General features: G+C 37.5%; 1 protein-coding gene across 1 annotated transcript; it reads left to right on the forward strand.

The window, feature by feature from the left end:
* The first annotated feature begins 25 nt into the window (after positions 1-25).
* Positions 26-20,768, forward strand: LOC139723528 (transmembrane protein 179-like). Its single transcript, XM_071634768.1, has 5 exons — positions 26-191; positions 2,233-2,423; positions 5,158-5,292; positions 6,808-6,934; positions 18,765-20,768. Exons 1-5 carry the CDS (start codon positions 93-95, stop codon positions 18,894-18,896), a joined length of 684 nt encoding a protein of 227 aa, XP_071490869.1. The 5' UTR covers positions 26-92; the 3' UTR covers positions 18,897-20,768.
* Positions 20,769-20,981: the final 213 nt, after the last annotated feature.

A 20,981-nucleotide genomic window follows, 5' to 3' on the forward strand; every position in this document is an offset into this window, starting at 1 on the left:
AGAGAGCAGTCGCGGTAGGCTTGTAGTCGACTACTGCAGTGATCGTGATCGGTGTCGGTAATTCCCTACAGCAACTGGCAAAACGCATAAAAATGGCGATTCAAGGAATTCTCGCCGTTATCGAAACTATAATGTACTTTGTTGTAGGTATAACAGGGCTAGTGGCGGCTGTTACCGTCGGCATATCACGGGTAAGTTTAGAGGAGAATTTGCAGAATTGAGATTATGATAAGCTCCTGGCTATGGCTGGGCCGGGCTGCGCATTTTGTGGTGGGGGCGTAACGCTTGACTGGTCGGTATCCGTTAGTCCCGTCTGCTGCAATTTGTGTTATTGAAAGAGGCAGTCACCTTGCCTTGAACCTTGAACCTTGAACTAGATATAATCCCGATGGCAGCTTGTCCATAAAGCTAAACTGGGATGGGTGTACGACAGTAGGTGACAGTGTAAGAATAGTAGGTGACAGTGAAAAAGTTGTATGTGCAATAACTGCACATGCACTGAGCTGATACTGCTTATCAAGTTATACTGAGCTACCCTACCAAAATTTCAATTCTGGGGGGTGTTTCATCAACGTTTGTCAGCGCGGCGCTGACAACTTGAATCACCACAGGCACAGTAACAGTCAGTGACCAGAGCATCTCAGCCAATCAAAACCAAGGATTTTGCTGAAATTGTCAGCGCTGACAACGTTGATGAAACACCCCCCTGAATTTTATGCTTCAAAAATGAAGAAGAAGAATAAAATAAGCCAATTGCCATGATTGCATTCTCGACTCTAGTGACTCACAGCACTAACACATTAATTGAACTCTAACGTGTTATTTCATTGTCATTGAAGCATTCTTTAATACTTTATCTTATATTCTTAATCACGTTTGTAAGACCATCTGTTTATTAGTGGAAAATTGAGCAAAGAAAATGGGATTCCATCGGGATTCGAACCCGAGACCTCCGTATGCTAGCCCGGTGCTCTACTGACTAGGCTGTAGAAAGCCCTAGCTAGACTAGTCCAGTGTTTGTCCCAGAAACCCTAAATTCTCAATGCTCGAATGGTCAGAAGCTATACCTGGCCTTGGCTATAGCAGTGTGTTTGTGTTTAACACACACATACACACTTTAACCTAGGCATAAACCCGAAGGATAATTCAACTTGGTGATAAATGCGAGGGATCGTGATGCAGCTTTTTGAGTATGTAACAAACGCAAACAGAAAAACTGACCAGAAATGAATATTATTTATTAGTGAAAAATTTAGCAAAGAAGATGGGATTCCATCTGTTCAATTAGATCTAAATCTCATTCTGTTTTCTGCCAGTTTTCAGTAATATTTCTAATGTTACCCATTGGCATTTGATTTTGAAAACTGGTCATATTGCAAATTTGATAATTTACAACACTTTAAACAGAGTACAGCTAACGTCAATTACCGCAGAGTCCCCACTTGCTTGTATTTCCTATGCACTCCCAGGTTGGCGAACTAAAGGATAGACACTGTATTAGTTCGCCGCCCTTAGCGCCCCACGTATTATTAGCACATGTGTTGTACACACACTTCAATGTAGGATGCATTGTGCATCATCGTGTTTGAAAAACTTTGTTAATCTGCCATCTGAAATCCATTCGAAATCAAAAACATTCTGGCATTAGAAATGGTTTTTGTCACCTGTATGGTAAAATACATTTGGATTACAATTATTTGTGTTTTTATGGAGGAAAAAGGTAAGTTAAGAATGTCTTTTGAGAGCAATGAAAATACGTCGCCCCAGCTTATCTCTGATCGCTGTGTATGTTTATACATGTTATGTGAATGTCTGGAGACTTAATGGTAATCGACATAAGAACTACAACTACTAGTGGACTGCTCGTGTGCTAGAGTCTAGATCTAAACATACATGGGAATGTGTTTGCAGCTGTTGCTAAATAGAAACAATGACCAAATGTTCGATAAACTTTTACACTACATTTTTGTATAGATATATGACTAATCCAATTGTTTTGTTGTGATTGTTATGTTGACAGTGGTGATGATTTGATGAAAATGATTGAAAAGTAATCACAATATACCGGTAACTTAAAACAAAATATTATTGAAAAGTATACAGTGATACAGCTTTATGAATGAAGGAGAAATGTGTGATGTTGGATGGTTGTCAGTGATGTTTTTCTTGAATCTTGAAAATATAATCCTGATAGCAGCTTGTCCATGATCTTGTTTCTTCCTCCTACTACAGAATGCCTTCAGTGGAGAATGTATTTTGTACAGCAAGATCACATGGTGTAATGAAACAGCCATGGGCTTCACAGAGCTGGGAAGTCATACTTCCTGCTCCTTCGCGGTGGTAATCCAGTGTGTTGCATCATTCTATGCCATTGCTTTTGGTGTCTACTACATCCTCATCCTACTGAACAAAATAGAAGGGCTGTGAGTATAGTATTGGATTGTTGTCTTAGTGTTTCCAGAATTTCAATCATTGAGACTTGTAAGACAGTTTAGCAAGTGGTTAAATTTGTGATCAATTTTCCTAAACAAAGCATAATGGCAATATATATTAATGTCATCACAAACAGTTGTAGTAACACAAAGTTATTGAGAGTGATCGAACAACTGGGGGCAGACTGGGAGAGAAGAAATTTAAAATTAGAATTAATTCTTTCTTTGTGAATAGTCATAATTTCCAAACATTCATATGGGATCCTGTACATTGTGGCTCAACATGGCAATGGTGCAGACATACCACATCAATCAATCCAATGCCTCAGCTGTACCCTATCATAGTTCAATCTATAAGTGCTGTTTTCATTTCAAAGAAACACAACAAAAAATTGCAAATACCTGGTACTTCGTTCCTTGCTAGTGAGCTAATGATGATCTGTACAATGGCCAACTACATCTCTTGTTTATTTGAATGTTTTAAATCTGAACACTTTCAGCAGAATCTCACCCAACATGTAGTGTTTGTGATGACAAGTACCACCAGAAACCAGTCCTTTCTTTTCTCTCATATGTGACTTTCATTCGAAGCAACTGAATCATTCCAAAGTGTAAATTCTCCTCCCATGGGTAGTTTGTTTCAATCCCCCCTTTTTATATTTTAAAAAATCAGTCTCAATAATAACTGCTTGGCACTGATTTCCTCAAAGTGAGACGTGAATTAATATTCTATTTATTATCAACAACAACAGCTTGCAGCAACAACAAAGAATTAGAATATCTGTTGACGTTCCCAAAGTCCAGGGATTCCTTTGCAGTGGTGGATCCAAGCGGGGGCACACCAGATGCATGCCCCCCGTAATTTTTGTAAAAACATAAGAAATGATACAGAAAAATGGGGGGGGGGGGGGGGTTGCGTGAGGCTATACACACAGTGAGGCTTTACTGTAGCCCAGGTAATCTGACACTGAACACAGATGATTGGTGTCCTTCAGTTGATTTAAATGGTATTTGTTGTGAATCCAGCCACAAACTGGTTTCATTCGTAATATGTTTGTTGTGTTTGCCATTGTTAAATGACCCCTGGAGCGTGTAAGCTTATTATACCACTATGGAGATAAAAAAGTTTTCACAATGTAGTTGCATAAAAGAAAGAAGCTGTGTTCAGGATATTATGCCACTACTCTTTTTGAAAATGTGTAAGTGTTTGCCTCTTTGTTAGAGTGCATCAAAATCTTACATGTAGTGTCATGGTCTAATTTCAGTACCAATACTGTTAGCTTTCATATCGTGCAAGCTCTCAGTTTGCTATGCAAGCAGGATATTCCTGTTTTTTTTTTCCCAAAGCATGTTTACAATTACCACATGGCCCCTCTATGGTAAACGCTATTAAACAGCTCATACACCAGAACACAGCAGGAAGTTATGTGCATGCCCTTCTGTATGTAAACAGCATCCAGAATCACACCTCCCACATACTCTGTTTACACAAGCGACACAGTCTTCTCAAGGCAGATTAGTGTGTGTGCATACAGTGGGGCAGCTTATCAAATCTGGTGTATATTGCTACTTGTACAGTCAAATCACTGCTTCACTGTATAAAGATACTTCAGTGATACACAGTGATATACATATTATTATAGGGCCCCAATTTTTCTCTCTTTCTCTTTCTCTTTCTTCTTTAAAACAACAACAAACAACACTTATTGAATAGAATAGTAAATCCTTTATTGATTGATTGATTTATTACACTTATAATATCATAGATTGAAATACCTGCTTTTCATCTAAATTTTCCTTTATTTTTTGCCTGGCAGATTTTCAATCCTCATAAAATTGGTAAAATGGCAGTTCCCAGATAAGGTGTGGCATTTTAAAATTACAAATGCTGCTTTTAGTGTAGTCAGTTTCTTATTAAATGAAATGATAAAGAGGATGTTGTGAGGCACTTGTGCTCCAGGCTTACATAACATAGCTGTGAAAGAAGACATGCTTTTTTATGTGTACATGTGTGTGTGTGCTTTCTTTTGATGTTTCCCCACATTTTACTTCAAACAGTAAAGATGGCAGTTAAGTCTTTTCCTTTGCTCGTGTTGGTATATTTGAGTCACATTTTGGATTTTACGAAGAGAGTTATGAGAATACCCCTGTCATCTCCCATGTATAAGGAGGGGCCCTCCTACTAAGGCGGTGGCTCTCCATACTCTCACAGTCACACATGTCAGCTGGATAGTGCCAGCCCCCACTTACATGCACACTTGCATAGTCTACCTGATTACAAGTATAAAGGAGGCTACCTGAAAAAAGAACATATAATTTCGCACAATATCCTTGCAAAAGAATATGAGAGCATGTATAAGGCAAAAACATCTGATAGCTCTCTCGAACCTCTGCAATTTTGATGTTTGTGGCAATTTTGGTGTTGGCCTTAAAGCATCCAGTAGTATACTGGCAGGTCTGCTGATAAATTACTCCTTCTGCAGCAGGTCACAGGCAACTGGCTCAGATGAGCTTCTGGCTTGTTGCGCCATCTGCAAGCTGTTTAAACACTCCTCCATTTCTTGAGAATCTATTGTTGTCTGCTCATTGTTTTGAACACTTTCCGGTCTACCTCAGACAGGACGAAAACTGTTTGAAGAGAAGATAGAGGTACGGACTCGTGATACATGGAATGTAGTGAGACAATAAGTAACCACATGGCTGTAATTTCATTTCTCTACCACAGGAAGTTCTTGACGTTACCAAGCATTGTTATCAACGTGGCTTTTGCCCTACTCCTCTTTGTGGAATCCTGTGTGGTTAGTGTTGGATTCAAGCAATTCTGCAGCGGACTGACCTCAAGTCCAGGCACTGTCTCCGAGTAAGTATTCCAATCCACAGACCATTCCCCTATCTCCTTGTGGTGAAAACCTGCCAATTGATTTCTCGTAATTTCAACATGAAAGTTTTAGTGTGTAGTGTGTAAAACAAACTGCCTGATTCTTATGCCTCTTGGTAGATAGGGTTGTAAGACCCTGTCTTCTTTTTCTTTTTCTTTTTCTTTTTTAATCTTGCATGTAGGTCAGCTATCTGTTACTCTTTCTGTTTGTTTTACAACCTGATGTCTTTCCAGCTTTGGACTTAGCATCTCATCATAATGATTTATACAATGTGTGTGATCAATTTTGTCCAGGCATGCCTGTGTGATTTATACTTTGTTTGAACTCGATCAAGTGAGTCAAATGAGATTGATAAAGATAACTACACTCCATGTTAGTGTTGACTTCAATTCAGAAACACAATGCGTAGAGGCAACAGAGATTTACAGCTGCTTTTCAGTTCGACTAACAGAAGAATGTTATGTAATTTTAGGTTTGTTATATTTTCTGAAATTGATTACAATCATATATGAAAAGACAGTGAGGACATGGCCTCTCAGCTCTTCCAGTGATTTATTATATTGAGGGTAGAAGTATTCTCTATGTCAATAAAGGAGAAACTATAAACATGTCCCTATCTTTACTACTGCATTAGGATTAATATTTATCTTTATCACTGTTATCAAGATAATAGCTGCACATGGATAACCAATATAATTTATCCTGTCATAGTCATGATATTAGAACTCAACAACATGGCACTCAAATTATCCACAGCCATGATGACATGAATGTACATTTGAGGTAAAGTGTGAGTTAAAAGTGCACTAAGGGATTGTGCCCTCAGTGATGCTTTTCAGGTGTCAGTGTTGGTACATGATGTGTTATAAGCTTTGCCATATTATGGTCAGAAGGGAATGGGGAGGACAAATTGGAAATTATATTTTAGGGGCTCAGCAGAGTAGAGGAATTTTGCATATTCTGCAGAATCATTAAATGTTGTTATGCATTTCAAGCAAAGATATTCAAAAGAATTTATTTTTGCACTAATTTCTTGTTGCATGAAATGCAAAAAATGTTCCACACCACAAAAACTTCCCCATTTTGACAAAAGTGATTATTACATGGCCCTAAGTTAAAGGGGAAGAGTCAATTTATGGTAGAGAAAAAACAAAACAAAACAAAAATCTATCGCTATGTAAACAGGTGCAGTAGGAGTCTTCATACATGTAGTTGACTGCTCTACAGATCTATAACTTTGAACTGTGAAACCTTAGAAAATTGTGAACTTTTGTAGCATACTGTTCCAAACATCAGTTTACTATTCAGCAAAGCAGCCAACAAATTTCAAAGGTCTTTGTTATTGTGTACAACTGTTTGTTTTTTGTGTGTGTTGTTGTTTTTTGTTTTGTTTTTTGAGGGGGGGGGGGGTCAGCCATCATTTTTTTTCTTTTTTGTAAAGATAATCTTTGCATTATATTTATTCTGTTTGTTTGTTTTTTCTTATTTGTGTACAGTTGCTCAAAAGGGTCTTCAGTTAAAAACTGGAATATCCAAACACCCTGTGCAAATCCTGCCCTTGTGTACAAGGAACATCCCTCTTACAGTGGGAGTTCATACTTTGGATTCTTCACTACTGCTCAGGCAAGTTTAGCATCTCACAGATTACCGGTGCTCACTTCTTGTCATTACTCAATATGTCTCCTCTTTTCCTTTGTAGCATTCCTCTATCTTCTCAAATAGCAGGAGTGACATGTGATATTCTGTGAGAAGACAGTGTAATTGTAGATATTGCTGTGTTGGTTAGGATGTTAATCAAAATTCATGGGTTCTGCCACTTCCTCATCATGCATGTTTGTGCCATAAGCAACTTGCAATGATATTGTGCATGATACAAGGAGTTTGGCGTATGTTTGTATGCATGTATGTCATATGTACATATGTAATGGATGTGGTTTGCAAAAGAGGACAAAGTAGTGATTGGTGAGGCGATGTGATAAAGGGATCCATAATAGTTTTAATTTGTGACTGATATTAGTGCTTGTAATCTATCATTCTCAGGCTTTTTGTGCTTAAGTATTGTGCATTGTTTGATGGAGACAGATTTATGACTTCTCTCTATGAGTCCACATAAATTTTGATTTCTCTCTTTTTTTTAATTTTGTTTTGAAGTCTTTTTGACCCTCCACACCAAAAAAAAAAAAATACAACAACAACATATGAATAAATAGATAAAAAGCCCTCTCATGCAATATCTGCCCATTACTAGAGGGTTGGCATTGAATGAAAATCCCCGTGGTCATATCCATCTTTAAAGCTTCTACAGTCATATGACAGCAAGTAAAACCAGTAAAATTTGAAAAAAAAATGAGCAAAATTATGATATCTGGTTCACTGCCACAATGCTTTTGAAAAAGTGGATTAGATTCAAATCAGTCTTGAGCAGAAGTTTGTTTTTTTTTTGCAATTGACAAAATTTCCTGAGAGAGAAAAAAAAGAAGAAGTTATGGCTGTGGTTTAATCAAGAATCAAGTTAGAAGACTATGTACACGATACTTCCTGGTGCCTGGCTATCATTATCTGGTATTCTTCAGAAAGATGTGCCGATCACAGCGTGCATACCATATTTCATTTTCATGCCAAAAAGGGTTCTCAATTCCATTACTGAATATATTTAGAATATTTGTGGTGTAAAATATGTGTGTTTGTTGTGTGTGTGTGTGTGTGTGTGTGTGTGAATTTTGCTCTGAGCCACAAAACTTATCAGAAATAACTACACATGATTGTTTTTGAGACATCAGATGATGTACAAAAATATGCAATTACTGTACAAACAAGCAAAGTTCATTGATGTTGGGTCAGCAGATAACCAAAAACAAAACAGTTTGGTCATTCGAAAGTGTCAACATACAGTCTTTGCTTCCTCAGTATTATTTTGAGTCATAGTAACAGAAAGCAGTAATTAATCAATGTAGCAGATACCATACACACAGGTGATATCATGGATTTGCAATTTAGTATAAACCTAATGACTGATCATTTTGAAAAACATCAGCCATATGTTACATTGTTTGTTGATATGTGGCTTTAGTAAGTAACGTACTAACACATAAATTTGTGATCAAGGAATGGACATGTGGCATATTAAGTATGAGATCACAGACAATGAAGGTTTGCTCAGTGAATTCTTGCTGCGATAATTGATAAAGTCAAAGAAGAGCGAGAGAGAGAGAGAGAAAAGTGAGGACATTTATTTGTAATACTTTCTATTCATATCAGAAAAGAGGCAAAAGAAACAGACTTTTAAAGAACTGTCCTTGCAGTTTGCCAATGAGATTTCAACTATTAACTTGAATAATGTTTGGGAGGCATGTACAAGTTGTATAGGAACCAATGTATTGGGGAAATATAACCAAAAATTGTTCTTAAAATACCACAAACCCCATAGGATATTACTTGCTTCCCTTTCCTGGTTGGCACTGTCTTAAATGCTCTGTAATCAGAGAAGTGATGTTCATGGTGCAATATCATGGATGAGTAATTCTTTCACAATGATAGCAACAAGGTCCAAGCTTTGTGTCCCAGCCTCTTCTCACACAGTACATTTTGTAAAAGGAAATCTTGTCATGCATGCGTGTTCCTGAAATGTTCTTTGAAATGTTATTGTTGTTCAAAATTGTGATGCATTCTTCAGGACTCGACTATGAAGTGCACAATCCCTCTCTACATTATCTTCAAATTCCATACCAACTTGCACCACCTAAGCTTGCAGAAATATGTATAATATAGCAAATTATTTTCTTCAATATATTATGCAATGTGTATTATGTGAAATGTAGCATGTGGTCACACAGTCATGTCTCTTGCTGTGTGTAGTAATGTTTAATGTGTTGTTAGTGTGAGTTATGATTTTTTTATCTACATAAAACAAAGATGTTTGCCTGTTTTCAATATGTACATTGAATGACAAGTTTATTTCAAAGAGTGATAAATGTGAAAAGAACTTTGCTAATTTTGGTGTTGATACAGTTCTGAGTATGGAAAGAGAAATTAAATGTTTTACCTTTGACATGCTAGATATCATGAAGTGCTTTAAAGATAACAATGTTAATAGATTCAAAACTAGTTTAATTGCACAGGAGATTTTATGTAATTGGGCTGGGTAAAAGATTGCTCAAATATGATTAGATTATGTATTGCCTCTTTTGGAAATGACAAAAGACAATGTGTTATGCTGCAGAAAATATCATTTTGTGTCATTGCTGGCTCAGGTCTCTGGATATCACTTTATATAATTAGAGAAAGATTAGATTGGCTGCTTTATACATTCATTAAATCTGCACAAAATCAGAAATACATAAGCATACGAATTGAAAATGTAAGAGAAAAACAGGAACTTAGACCTTCAAAAATGTGTTTGCAATTTAAAGGGGAAGGCTAGTAACTGATCAGTGGGAATCAGTGGAAATGCTTGGAGATGATTGTTCCAATCCTTATGGGATTCATTCAAGAGTACATTATATATCTATTGTTGTGTGAAAATTATTTTCTTCAGAATTGTCTCATATTCAAGTTATGTGCTGTTTGATGTTTTCAGGTTACAAATCTGTAGCGTGCCTGGTCAGTGATGGGCATTAAGCTGCAAATCATTTTCACGCAACAATAGATATATAATGTACTCTTAAATGAATCCCACAAGAATTGGAACAATCATCCCCCAGCATTCGCACTGATTCCCACTGATCAGTTACTAGCCTTCCCCTTTAAGAATCAGTCATAATTGAGCAATTAAGAAGTTTTTGAAAATTCTGAAATTGACACTAAAAATATGTTTGAACAACAAATGGCTAAAATGAAAGGGAATGTTTTACTCTCCCTCATAGAAACACTGACAGTGAATGTTAAAATTTATAGTAAACAGATACAGCACAAACCATGGAAATACATCTGAGACTTGGGAGGTTAAAAATCACTTATAAAGGTGGCAAGTGAGAGACTTTTGAAAATTATGGAACATACACAGTTATACATGAACAACTAAATGCTGAAATTAAAGATAAAATTTTTAATCTACCATACATATGAGACTATAACAATGATTAGTAACAATCATATTTTAAAAAAAAAGGTGACAAAGAAACAAATTACAAATATGTGTTTTTGGGGACTGGTAAGGAATATTGACAGCGGTCAACTTTACCACACATAAAGTTTTGCTCCATTACCCATTATTCTAGGGAGCCTCATGGTTCTCCGTCCTCTTTTGGCTGATAATATCCTTTCTATCCATTTTGCGTCGTGTGAGGGATAAAGACCCACTAGCAACGGGCAGCAGTGAAGAGCGCAGACCCATGCTGTCGTAGAAAACAGTCGAGTAGGATATGGAGAAACATAAACGGTAATCTTAAATGTGCATGTCCTACACTATTATCCCCACCCTATGGGCATGCTAGCATGCACTTCATATCCCAGCAAGTTTATTCATGTTTTGTGTGAATTTTATTTTTTGTGGTTGCTTTCGTTTAGTGTGGTCTTTTGGTCCTTATTCTATCCTGTTGCTTGATCTTGCCTTGCATAGTTAACAGTTTATAAATCAAAGTGTTGGTTAGCTTACTAGTTTGTTTTTGAAAATGCTTGCTGAATTGCTTGATCATCATTTGTTACCCGAAAGAATGGGATTGATACAAAAGTGCCAAGTGCTGCTTTGGTTTTTCAAAGAGAAAAATGCACAGACACACTCACATTATAAATGCTGAAAGGGCAGTACTCAGTTTCCTTCTGTGACAGAGAGGTAGCAAACTATAAAGATGGGCATACAACTTATATACACTATCAATGAAATGCCAAAGTTTTTTTTTTTTTTTTCGTCTGAAGTTGCTGGGCAACGTGCGATATGTGAGCACACACACAAAAAAAAATAATAATGATAGAAAAGCCGGAAGTTAAGTTTTTTAAACTCTGCAGTTTTCCTCAACTTAATGAACCATCGCATTGTCTTTATTGCAACTGATTGACTGATTGCCCTTCATCAATGTCTATACTCACCGATTACTCAGTGCACTAGAGTAAAAGCAGTGATGAAAAATCACGTATGCATAGTATATGTATACTCAGGTGGGATTTTAACTCACAACCTCCTGACAGGCATTATAGCCACTAGACTACTGAGCTTCCACCCTATAGCCAGTGCCGATGATGTGCTTTCAGCCCAGAATCACATGATGAAGGGAGAAACAGAGCTATAGATTTTCAGTGAATTCATGCTTGGGATCCAAATGTGGGCCTACTGTATACAATGATATTTTCATGTACAGATATTTTCGTGAATGAGGAGGGCACAGACATTTTCACAAGATGTTGTTTTTGCAAATTGACATGGAGGCCTTCACAAGCGCACTATGACCTTAGCACATGATGACATTTTTGCATATTGTTAAATTCGCGGTCCAATTGTGATTCGCGAAATTCACGAAAATAACCGCTTATCATGCGAAGCAGTAAATTGTACATTACATTTTCATCGAAAGATTTTCTCCAAACTTGGTAGGTAGCATTCCTAGGAGGATAGGATCTCATTTTGCTCAAAAAGGCACCATCCCACCCCCCCCCCCCCCACACACACACATAAAATCTTATAAAATCTTCTTCTCTAGAACCAGAAGAGATATATATAGCTTTAAGTCCTTTTTTTTTTACACTGCATATTTTAACTTGAGTATGGTGTATGTGGCAGGTATTTTTACCAGTTTGAAGGAGTATGCAAATGGACACCATGCCCTCAGCTCTCAAAGCTGTCCCCCATTCCCCCAAGTTTACAATCTTCTGAGGTAAGAGTCAGCAAGAATGCGTAGAAGGTGAACTTGCGATCTTGGACTTGCCCATGAATACATTGTACAATGTATGTTTATCTTAAAGCTGCAACTACCCCCCCCCCCCCCCCCACTCCACCATGAAAAGGGGGTGATTTCATTCAATGTCACAGGGGCAACACAGGTGATAGCTTTGTTTTAGCGTATTCATGATCTGCATATTCCTAGGTGGCACTCACTTGTACAAAATAATGTAGCAAGCACCTCACATCAGAGCTACCAAGTCTCACGCATTCTGCTTGAGACTCAAGCATTTAGGGGCGATCTCACGATCTCACGCATGACACCCATTTTTCTCACGCATCGGGCGAAGTCTGCAACTTGGGCCTATAATAATTAGCATAGCTCAAAAGATTAAAGTGATAGTTGCAATTGAAGGTACATTTTCCTTTTGTCTTTCAAAATAAGTAAAAAATAGTCACTTAAGTATGCACCTGCTAAAAAAAAATTGAAAAAGCTCCCTACCGTGGGAGGCCACAGGGGGGAAAAACACCTCCCACACCTTCGCTCCCGCGCACATTCTCATGCCGAGATGCCGAGTCATGAAAATCTCACTCATACAATTTTGTTGAACTTGGCATCCCTGTCACATCAGAAAATATGCACACAAAGAGTCACATCATGTCAGTTCCTTTGGTAAAATAATACAAACGCTGCACAGTGGCCCATGATTGATTCAACCATTGACACAATTACTGTATACCGTATGTGGTATGCTATGTACCTGGTATTTCATGTGCACAGCATTTCATGATAATGGGATTTGTAAACACTATTCAGTGAGTGGCTGAAATCACGATCAAGACCCATTGTGACAAAATGAAAAGTGATTATTATCCCTTTATGAGAGGAAAGTGAGTTGCGTGGCACAACAGAGGATGAGATGCGAGATTTTTGTGAGTCATTAATTTTGTTAATATCAGTGGACTCATGAACTTCATGAAATATGCCTTGTTTTGATGGATCATTTATCACATAGTATGTCATTATGGGAACGCAGTGGGATCATTTCTGTTTTGACCCTTTCTGTGCCTGGGACTTTGGACAGTGTGTACAGTGCTATGGGGTCTGTGCCAAATCAAGCAGTTGTTGTTAGGGGTAGATCCAGGAATTCCATAAGGAAAGATGGGGGGGGGGGGGGGCACAAACAATATTTCTGGTGCTACTTCCAGGTTTCATCTCATTTTTTCCTTTTTATTTCTTTTGTTTTAACAACAAATAAAAGAGGGGCCCCCCTCTGGATCTGCCACTGATTGTAAAGGAATGGAAATAATGATAAGTATACAAATGATGATAATATCTTATGATAGTAACAGCTAACTTTATTAAGGCATCAACACCATTTAGTAAGATGTTCGTGGCACAACAAACATGTATAATCTAGGATTAGACAAAAGGTTCTGTTTTTCAACAAAATTATATCCAACATCTCTGATATGAGTTACATTGTACACTGCCTTCTCATGTGCAATGTACCATACAGAGAACATTTTTAAAGAGGAGCGAAGGTATTGTGAATGAAATCTGTGTCGATTTCTCTTAGATTTAACAAACAGTAGAGATTAGTTGCAATTACTAGTGTTATAATGTGTATTACTGCCCATAGAATACGAAATACTGCTGCCTAGTTACTGTACATGTGTAGGAATACATGTAACATTGTCATGCATGTCTACCTTCAATAATGAATTACTTTGTCCTCCCCACAGCACCCAACCTCTTTTTCTTCCTTTCTTTCACAATTTCTGGTAGCTGTGGCATAGTGAAACTGAATTTGATTAATGAGTGAACACTTTCACTTTTGTAAACATCAATGATGTCAGTGATACTGTGGAAATAAAAATGAAATTAATTTAGGTAGGCAAGCAAACCTGAGTATACTTGTTGTCTTGTGACTTGATGTGCAGTTATGTCTTTTTTTTTCAAAGAGAAATTTTTTAGGTGGTGGAATTGCTGTTTTGTGGACAGATAAAATCCCTTATAGAAACCTGATGCATATAGCAAAGTGAATCTAATCAATAACTTTACAGAACAAAACAAAAACAACAAACATGAAAACCGGTCTGTCGAAATTGTCATCCCCCATTTTGAAGCATGGTGCAGCTGTATAGATAGGTCTGTTATCTCCTTTGATTTAAGATTGCTTTCACTGTGGCAACACTTAACATGGATCTCACAAAGACTCGTGCACTGTTTTTATTTATAAGTTGCAGTAGCTGCACGGACAGTATTACAGTATGTACAGTATTTTCTTTTTTTTATTCCTTTGTTAAGTTTAGCATGATTATTTTTGTATGAGGAATGTGTGTTAAGGAATGTCTGCATGGATACTAGATGATGAAGATGACAACAACAACAACAACAACAACAACAACAACAACAACAACAACAACAACAACAACAACAACAACAACAAATCCTATCATGACTTCACAACAATAAACTGAGTGTAATATTCTTGGTTATGCAAATGCACTTTTTTATTGTTCACTGGCAAGCATGTACAGTAGCCTTGAGACCTACTTTGCCAGAACTGTGCTTCAATTTACTTTGAACACGCACCTGCAAATGTTTCAAACATTTTGCCAGTCAATCATTTTGAATTAAAAAAAACCCAACAGCAACAAAAACAAATCAGCACTCAACGGACAGAAATATGGCTATGATGCAGCATCTTACAGGGACATCAGAGTTTGTCTTTGCCATGTCACTATAACATATAAAAAATGTTTGATGACAAATTAGGTAGGCTAGAGAAAGGAAATGAAGGAATTAATGAAGAAGTACAATGTAAAGCAAAAGGAAATAGTAATATTCACATAATTCAGTAGAATTGCTACTGTGCCCTCATCGCTTGGCATTTTGGTATGAAGCATGAAGATTTTAAAGCCATGAGTACAGTACAAGGTACAAAGTGTCTGTCATGTAGACCCTACATTTTATGTATCCCACTGTTGAGACTGAGATCCAGAACCCCTGTGTATAACAGTGTATGTACAGGATGGAAACTTTGTTCCGAGGTCTTTAATTGGAAGAATTAGAGATGTGTGAGAAGACGCCTTGTAGCACATTTTAAAAAAAATATTATTTATGCAGGAACTCAGGGTATATGAATACACAGATATTGCAATGATATTTCTTTGCTTCCCTTGGTTTAATGTCAATCACATGTTGTATGTGAGTGTGTTTGTGTGTGTGTGTGTGTGTGTGTGTGTGACTTTGAGTGCCAAGATTGCATGTTGCACAATAGTTATGCATGCCTGAAAGACTCAAAGCCCACTGTGGGAATGATATTATATTCTGAACCTTATGCATAAAAAATGTTACCATGTCAACCTAGAAGCTTGCATGTTTGCTCAACTGTTCTATGATCAGTTACGAATGTTAATATGTCCACTGCAAGTGGATATTGACAAAAGAACTTAAAAGCTTACAAGTTGTAGATATATGGCAGATATCAGGGGCTGTTAGTTTGAGGGGGGCATCCCACGATACCGACACCCACGAGTCATACGGTCCACGAGACCGACATCAATATTAGGTCCATGAGTCATACAGCCCACGAATTATACGGCTCAGGAGTCATACAGCCCATGAGTTCGACACTACGCACAAAAGGCTCATGAGACCAACACTAAGCAAACATAGCCCACGAGATCGACACTAAGCAATAAAGGCTCATGAGACCGACACTAGGCAAAGAAAGCCCACGAGACCGACAGTAGGCAAAAAAGGCCCACGAGATCGACGCTAAGCTAAAAAGGCTCACGAGACCAACACTAAGCAAAGAAAACCCACGAGACCGACAGTAGGCAAAGAAGGCCCACAAGACCGACAGGATAAACAGCGCCATCTACATGTCAATCACCTGTACATGGTGTTCCATGAACGGAAAAATAACACACTGGCGGGTGTAAAATTTCGTAACACTATCAATTGAAGGATGGTGACCATCTACATAAACGTCATCAAATATGTATTTCTACATACTTCGGGGGGGGGGGGGGAAGGGGGGCAAGTGTGTCAGAGGGCGACATTGTTATCAAGTAGAAAAATTGAATTGTATTCTTCATGCCCCCGCCCCCCCCCCCCCCCCCAAAAAAATAAATAAATAAATAAAAAATAAAAAATAAATAACAAATAGAAGAATTAGTATTCTTCATCCCACCAAAAAGAGACAAAAAAACACAAATGAATTTAAAAGAGAACAATAACGATGTATGGATTAATTTTAGAGCTTTGATAATGCCATCATGCTATTTTTAATAGGCTTTCCCAGTTTTTAGCTAGAAGGTGGACAAGATATAAATTTTACCTCTTCTCTTTCCCGATTCACTAGTTGCTTATTCTATTTTAGATATTCTACCCTCCTGCTTTGACATTTTGCAGTAAGATCTATTTGTAATTTTTCTCTGTAACTATAATGTAATTCTACTGATTGAAATGTTTTATGTCGCAGGGATTCACCTCAATTTTGTGGCTTGTGTTATTCTCCTCCGAACAGTACATTTTATCGTGAAATACAATAGCTGTTTTCATGGGTGCATCTGGTTTTTTCTGAATCCCTAACGCTACCTTAATAGACGATTACGTTATTTTTTATTTTTTGTTAATACTAAATCAACACTCTCGCAGGTTTATTGTGGAAAGATCTGTTACACACTTTATTGTACTTTGTTCATTTTTTTCCACAAACACACACCCATGCAAACGCAATTAAAGATCCTGATCATTTCGGGGTGGGGGGGGGGGGGAGGGGTGGGGGGGTGGGGGGTGGGGGCAACTGATGGGGTAACACCCTGCCGGAGATGGCAACTCTTCTTTTCCATCTCTCACATCTTCCTATGCTATTATCAGGACACCCTATACAATCTATTGGTCTATAGGTGGCGCTGTTCATCCTGTCGGTCTCGTGGGCCTTCTTTGCTTAGTGTCGGTCTGGTGAACCTCTTGCGTCATGTTGGTCTCGTGAGCCTTGTATGCGTAGCATCGGTCTCGTGGTCCTTTTAAGTGTAGTGTCGGTCTTGTGGGCTTTGTTTGCTTACTGTCGGTCTCATGAGCCTTTTGTGCGTAGTGTCGGTCTCGTGAGCCGTATAACTCCTAGCTTATTTTACTTGATGTCGAACTCGTGGGCTTTATTTACTCAGTGTCGAACTCGTGGGCTGTATAACTGGTGGGCTGTATGACTTGTGAGCTGTATAACTTGTGGGCTGTATGACTCGTGAGTGTCGGTCTCGTGACGTACACCCAGTTTGAGATATCCATACAAAATACCATTGTGTGAATCAGTTTATGATTTCAGTAACATGCATGGATACGCATTTTATTTCACCTTTAAAACATGAAATACAGTTTTTGAACATAAGTCTTAAATTGATTTTCAAAATTTATTCAATGTGTGCATCTAATCTACCAGTTTTCAATGAATAATTTGTATTTGTTTTGTGCACTCGTTTGTCAAATAGTTTCCATTTGGAAAAAAAAACTTTCTTGTCAAAACCATTCAAATGTTTGCATTATTACGCAACAAAGGACCTCCATGACAACTTTCATATTTGTCAGATTTGTTGTAGAGGTTTGCATATAACAGCAGCCACCGAAATGTAGTATGTGCAATTGTGTCATACATGTGCAAATATGAATGTTCATTGTAGGATAGTGTAATATTATGCTTTGTATGTACAGCAGAAAGATTGAAGTTCACAGACTCGGCTACACTGTGAAACTGAAATATTTAAAAGCATAAGCAATATACTTCATCCTTCTGGTTTCACAGTGAGAGCTAATAAGTACATTGGTACTCATTTATTTTTTCCCCTCCCTTTGCTGGCACTATAAATCAATCTTAAAGGGGAAGGCTAGTAACTGATCAGTGGGAATCAGTGGAAATGCTGGGAGATGATTGTTCCAATCCTTATGGGATTCATTCAAGAGTTCATTGTATATCTATTGTTGTGTGAAAATGATTTGCTTCAGAACGGTCTCATATTCAAGTAATGTGCAGATTAATGCTCCGTCACTGACCAGGGACGCTAACCTGGAAGCATTAAACTGCACATTACTTGAATATGAGACCATTCTGAAGCAAATCATTTTCACACAACAATAGATATACAATGAACTCTTGAATGAATCCCATAAGGATTGGAACAATCATCTCCCAGCATTTCCACTGATTCCCATTGATCAGTTACTAGCCTTCCCCTTTAAAGAAGTGACAAGTTTGTTTGTTACAGTTGGTGTGTATGGAATATACATGTACACCAATTTATTTCCGTCAAAGTATTTGCTTTAGTTTTGTTTGCTTCAAAGTTTTCAGTATTTGATTCACATCTGGCTCATGATTACGAGTTGGAAGCTAAAATTGCATAAGAGGTTTTAGACCAAATTATACAGACTGCAGTTTATTTGAAAATGCTATGATGCCTTGCATTTTAATGCGAAGTTTGTATTTTTTTTCAAGGATTGATGAACTTGGCCATATCACAGGATTGAAATCAAAGGGTGTTGAGAATGTATTTGATGAAGTGCTCAGTATATTGGTGTTTCTGATCCAACCGAACTGCCTGCATCATTGACGGCCATCTTAACTTCTCTCATTGCAGAGTGCATCATGGTTCTCAGTCCTCTTCTGGGTCATCATCGCTGCAATCTCCATCATCCGTCGGGTACGGGACAAACCCACGCTGGACCCGGGATCAGACAAGGCGCCCATCAGTCCCAACGTGGTTATCTAGACGGCTGAAGAAGGACGGCCGAGAAGGAATTGATTCTATGAAACTCCTTTTGTTTAGCAGCACCATACATTTATGTATAATCCCTCCCAAAAGCCCATCTTGCATACTCATTCCCCTTCTTTTTTTATTCTTTTAGTGAGCACAGTATGATCGGCGTATTTGATAATGTTTAAAATTGAGGTCACCTTGCCTAACTTCAGTATCTTTTCATTGTATGTCCTTCACCTTTGACACATGCGATCAAGAGTCAGTCCATTTCACTCGCAACCTTATCTAGGCATGACATTTTAACAAAAGTTAGTGTGAGTTCCACAATTTGATGATGTGCTTGCCTAACAGAAAGTCATGTACAATATGCAGATGCCAGCAACAAATCCTGGACCTTGCAATCCTGTGAGCAGGAGTACTGCAGCATTTGTCTCAATTGTGATCGCGTTGCGTGTCTCACCTATAGGCAAGCTGAGTCAATGCATGTGAAAAGTTGGACAAAAGACTGGATTCTATCCATCACCATTATGGCCATATGATATTCTGATTCGAGCATTTTATAATTCTCTAGACTGTAGGCTTTCTAATGACATGTGACTTGTCCCACCTCATTTTCTAAAACCTTCCCAGGAACAGTAAAGAAAGCTGGTCGCTAAATTATTGCACGTGTAAAGAAAAATGGCTTTGAAGTTCAAAATGTAAGAGATTGTGCACATGAACACAATGAGTACCTTCTAGATACCATGGTACCATGCTTCATAAAAGCTGAAAAGTTTTGTGATTTCACACCATTCTTAATCTTTGAAATAGGAACATGAAACACAAGTATGAAGCTTTTGATTTTTAAGCAAACATCAATTTGTTTTTCAGCAAAATTATGATTTTTTTTCTTGTCTTCTCAGCTTCAATGTATGTGACTACTGGTATCAGCATTACATGGCGATGGGAAGAATGTGTGTCATTCTTTATTTACTTCATGGAATGTTATGATCTTTCAGTGTCAAGCTTGAATTAGCTACAGTGACAATGTTTTTGCTGTCATATGGTAGCATTAAAAAACATCCTGCATTCAGTGCCTTTTGTATTGCAGCTAGAAATGTGTGGTACGTGGCAATTTTTTTTTTTTTTTCCAAAAGATGTGCAGTAAATATCCCGTATGAAGAATCAGCATTACTTTTACAAGAATTGGATACTTATAAGTACTTCAAAACTTTAGAAGTTTAAGAACAACAAAATTCTTCAGCTTATGAGAGTAGTAAGGGCATGAGAATTTCCTGCTATGAAAGGCGAATACTATAGATGCCAATTACATACTGCACGAGTATAATAATAACATGTGAGATGATTCTGCAATTTGCGATTGAGAATCACAGTCACAGAATGAGAAATAAGTACCAGGTATGTCCCTCTTCAAGAGAAATTTAGCAATTTCTTACCTTGGATATGATAATGAACATTTTTTTTTTCTTTTTGCACGTGGCAATATATTCATTGGTAATTTCATGAATATCAGTTGCTTCCCAAAATTTGCCAAAACAATAACATGGCGAATTATTCCACATCTATATGTAGAATGAAGATGGCATGTGCAAATGAAATTTAATTTGAGTAGAGAACTATACATGATGTACATGCTAGGTCTGCCTCTATTCATTACTTTCACCAGTTTTCACTGGCAATATCAAAATTTGAGAAATGTGATATTTCAGTCTTGTAAAAAAAAAGTTACCATGTGGATTTCTTGTCCAATACTCAGATGTTCACCACCAAATTTGCTTTCAAATGCATGTATGCATAAAATTGTTTAGACTCAAGAAATTATTGGAACAGAATATAAAATTGAGAATATCACACTAATTGACAGTGTGCCAATTTGCCATGTATATAAACCGTTGATGTATGTATTATTATTTTTTCTAATTGAAAAATAGGAGGAAGTACGGTATCTGATGCAATTCAACAGATGCTTTATATATATTTTTGTGCTTATGTTGGAGCTGGCAATCCATCCATTTTACACATCTTCTTTGCTTTCTCTTTCTCTTTATGTCTGTGTATTCAAATCATGTACCAGATTTGAAAGCACTAGGAGTATGC

Source organism: Diadema antillarum, unplaced genomic scaffold, assembly GCF_040938485.1.
Source record: "Diadema antillarum isolate AM-2024a unplaced genomic scaffold, OU_Dant_1.0 scf00000192, whole genome shotgun sequence".
NCBI lineage: Eukaryota > Metazoa > Echinodermata > Echinoidea > Diadematoida > Diadematidae > Diadema > Diadema antillarum.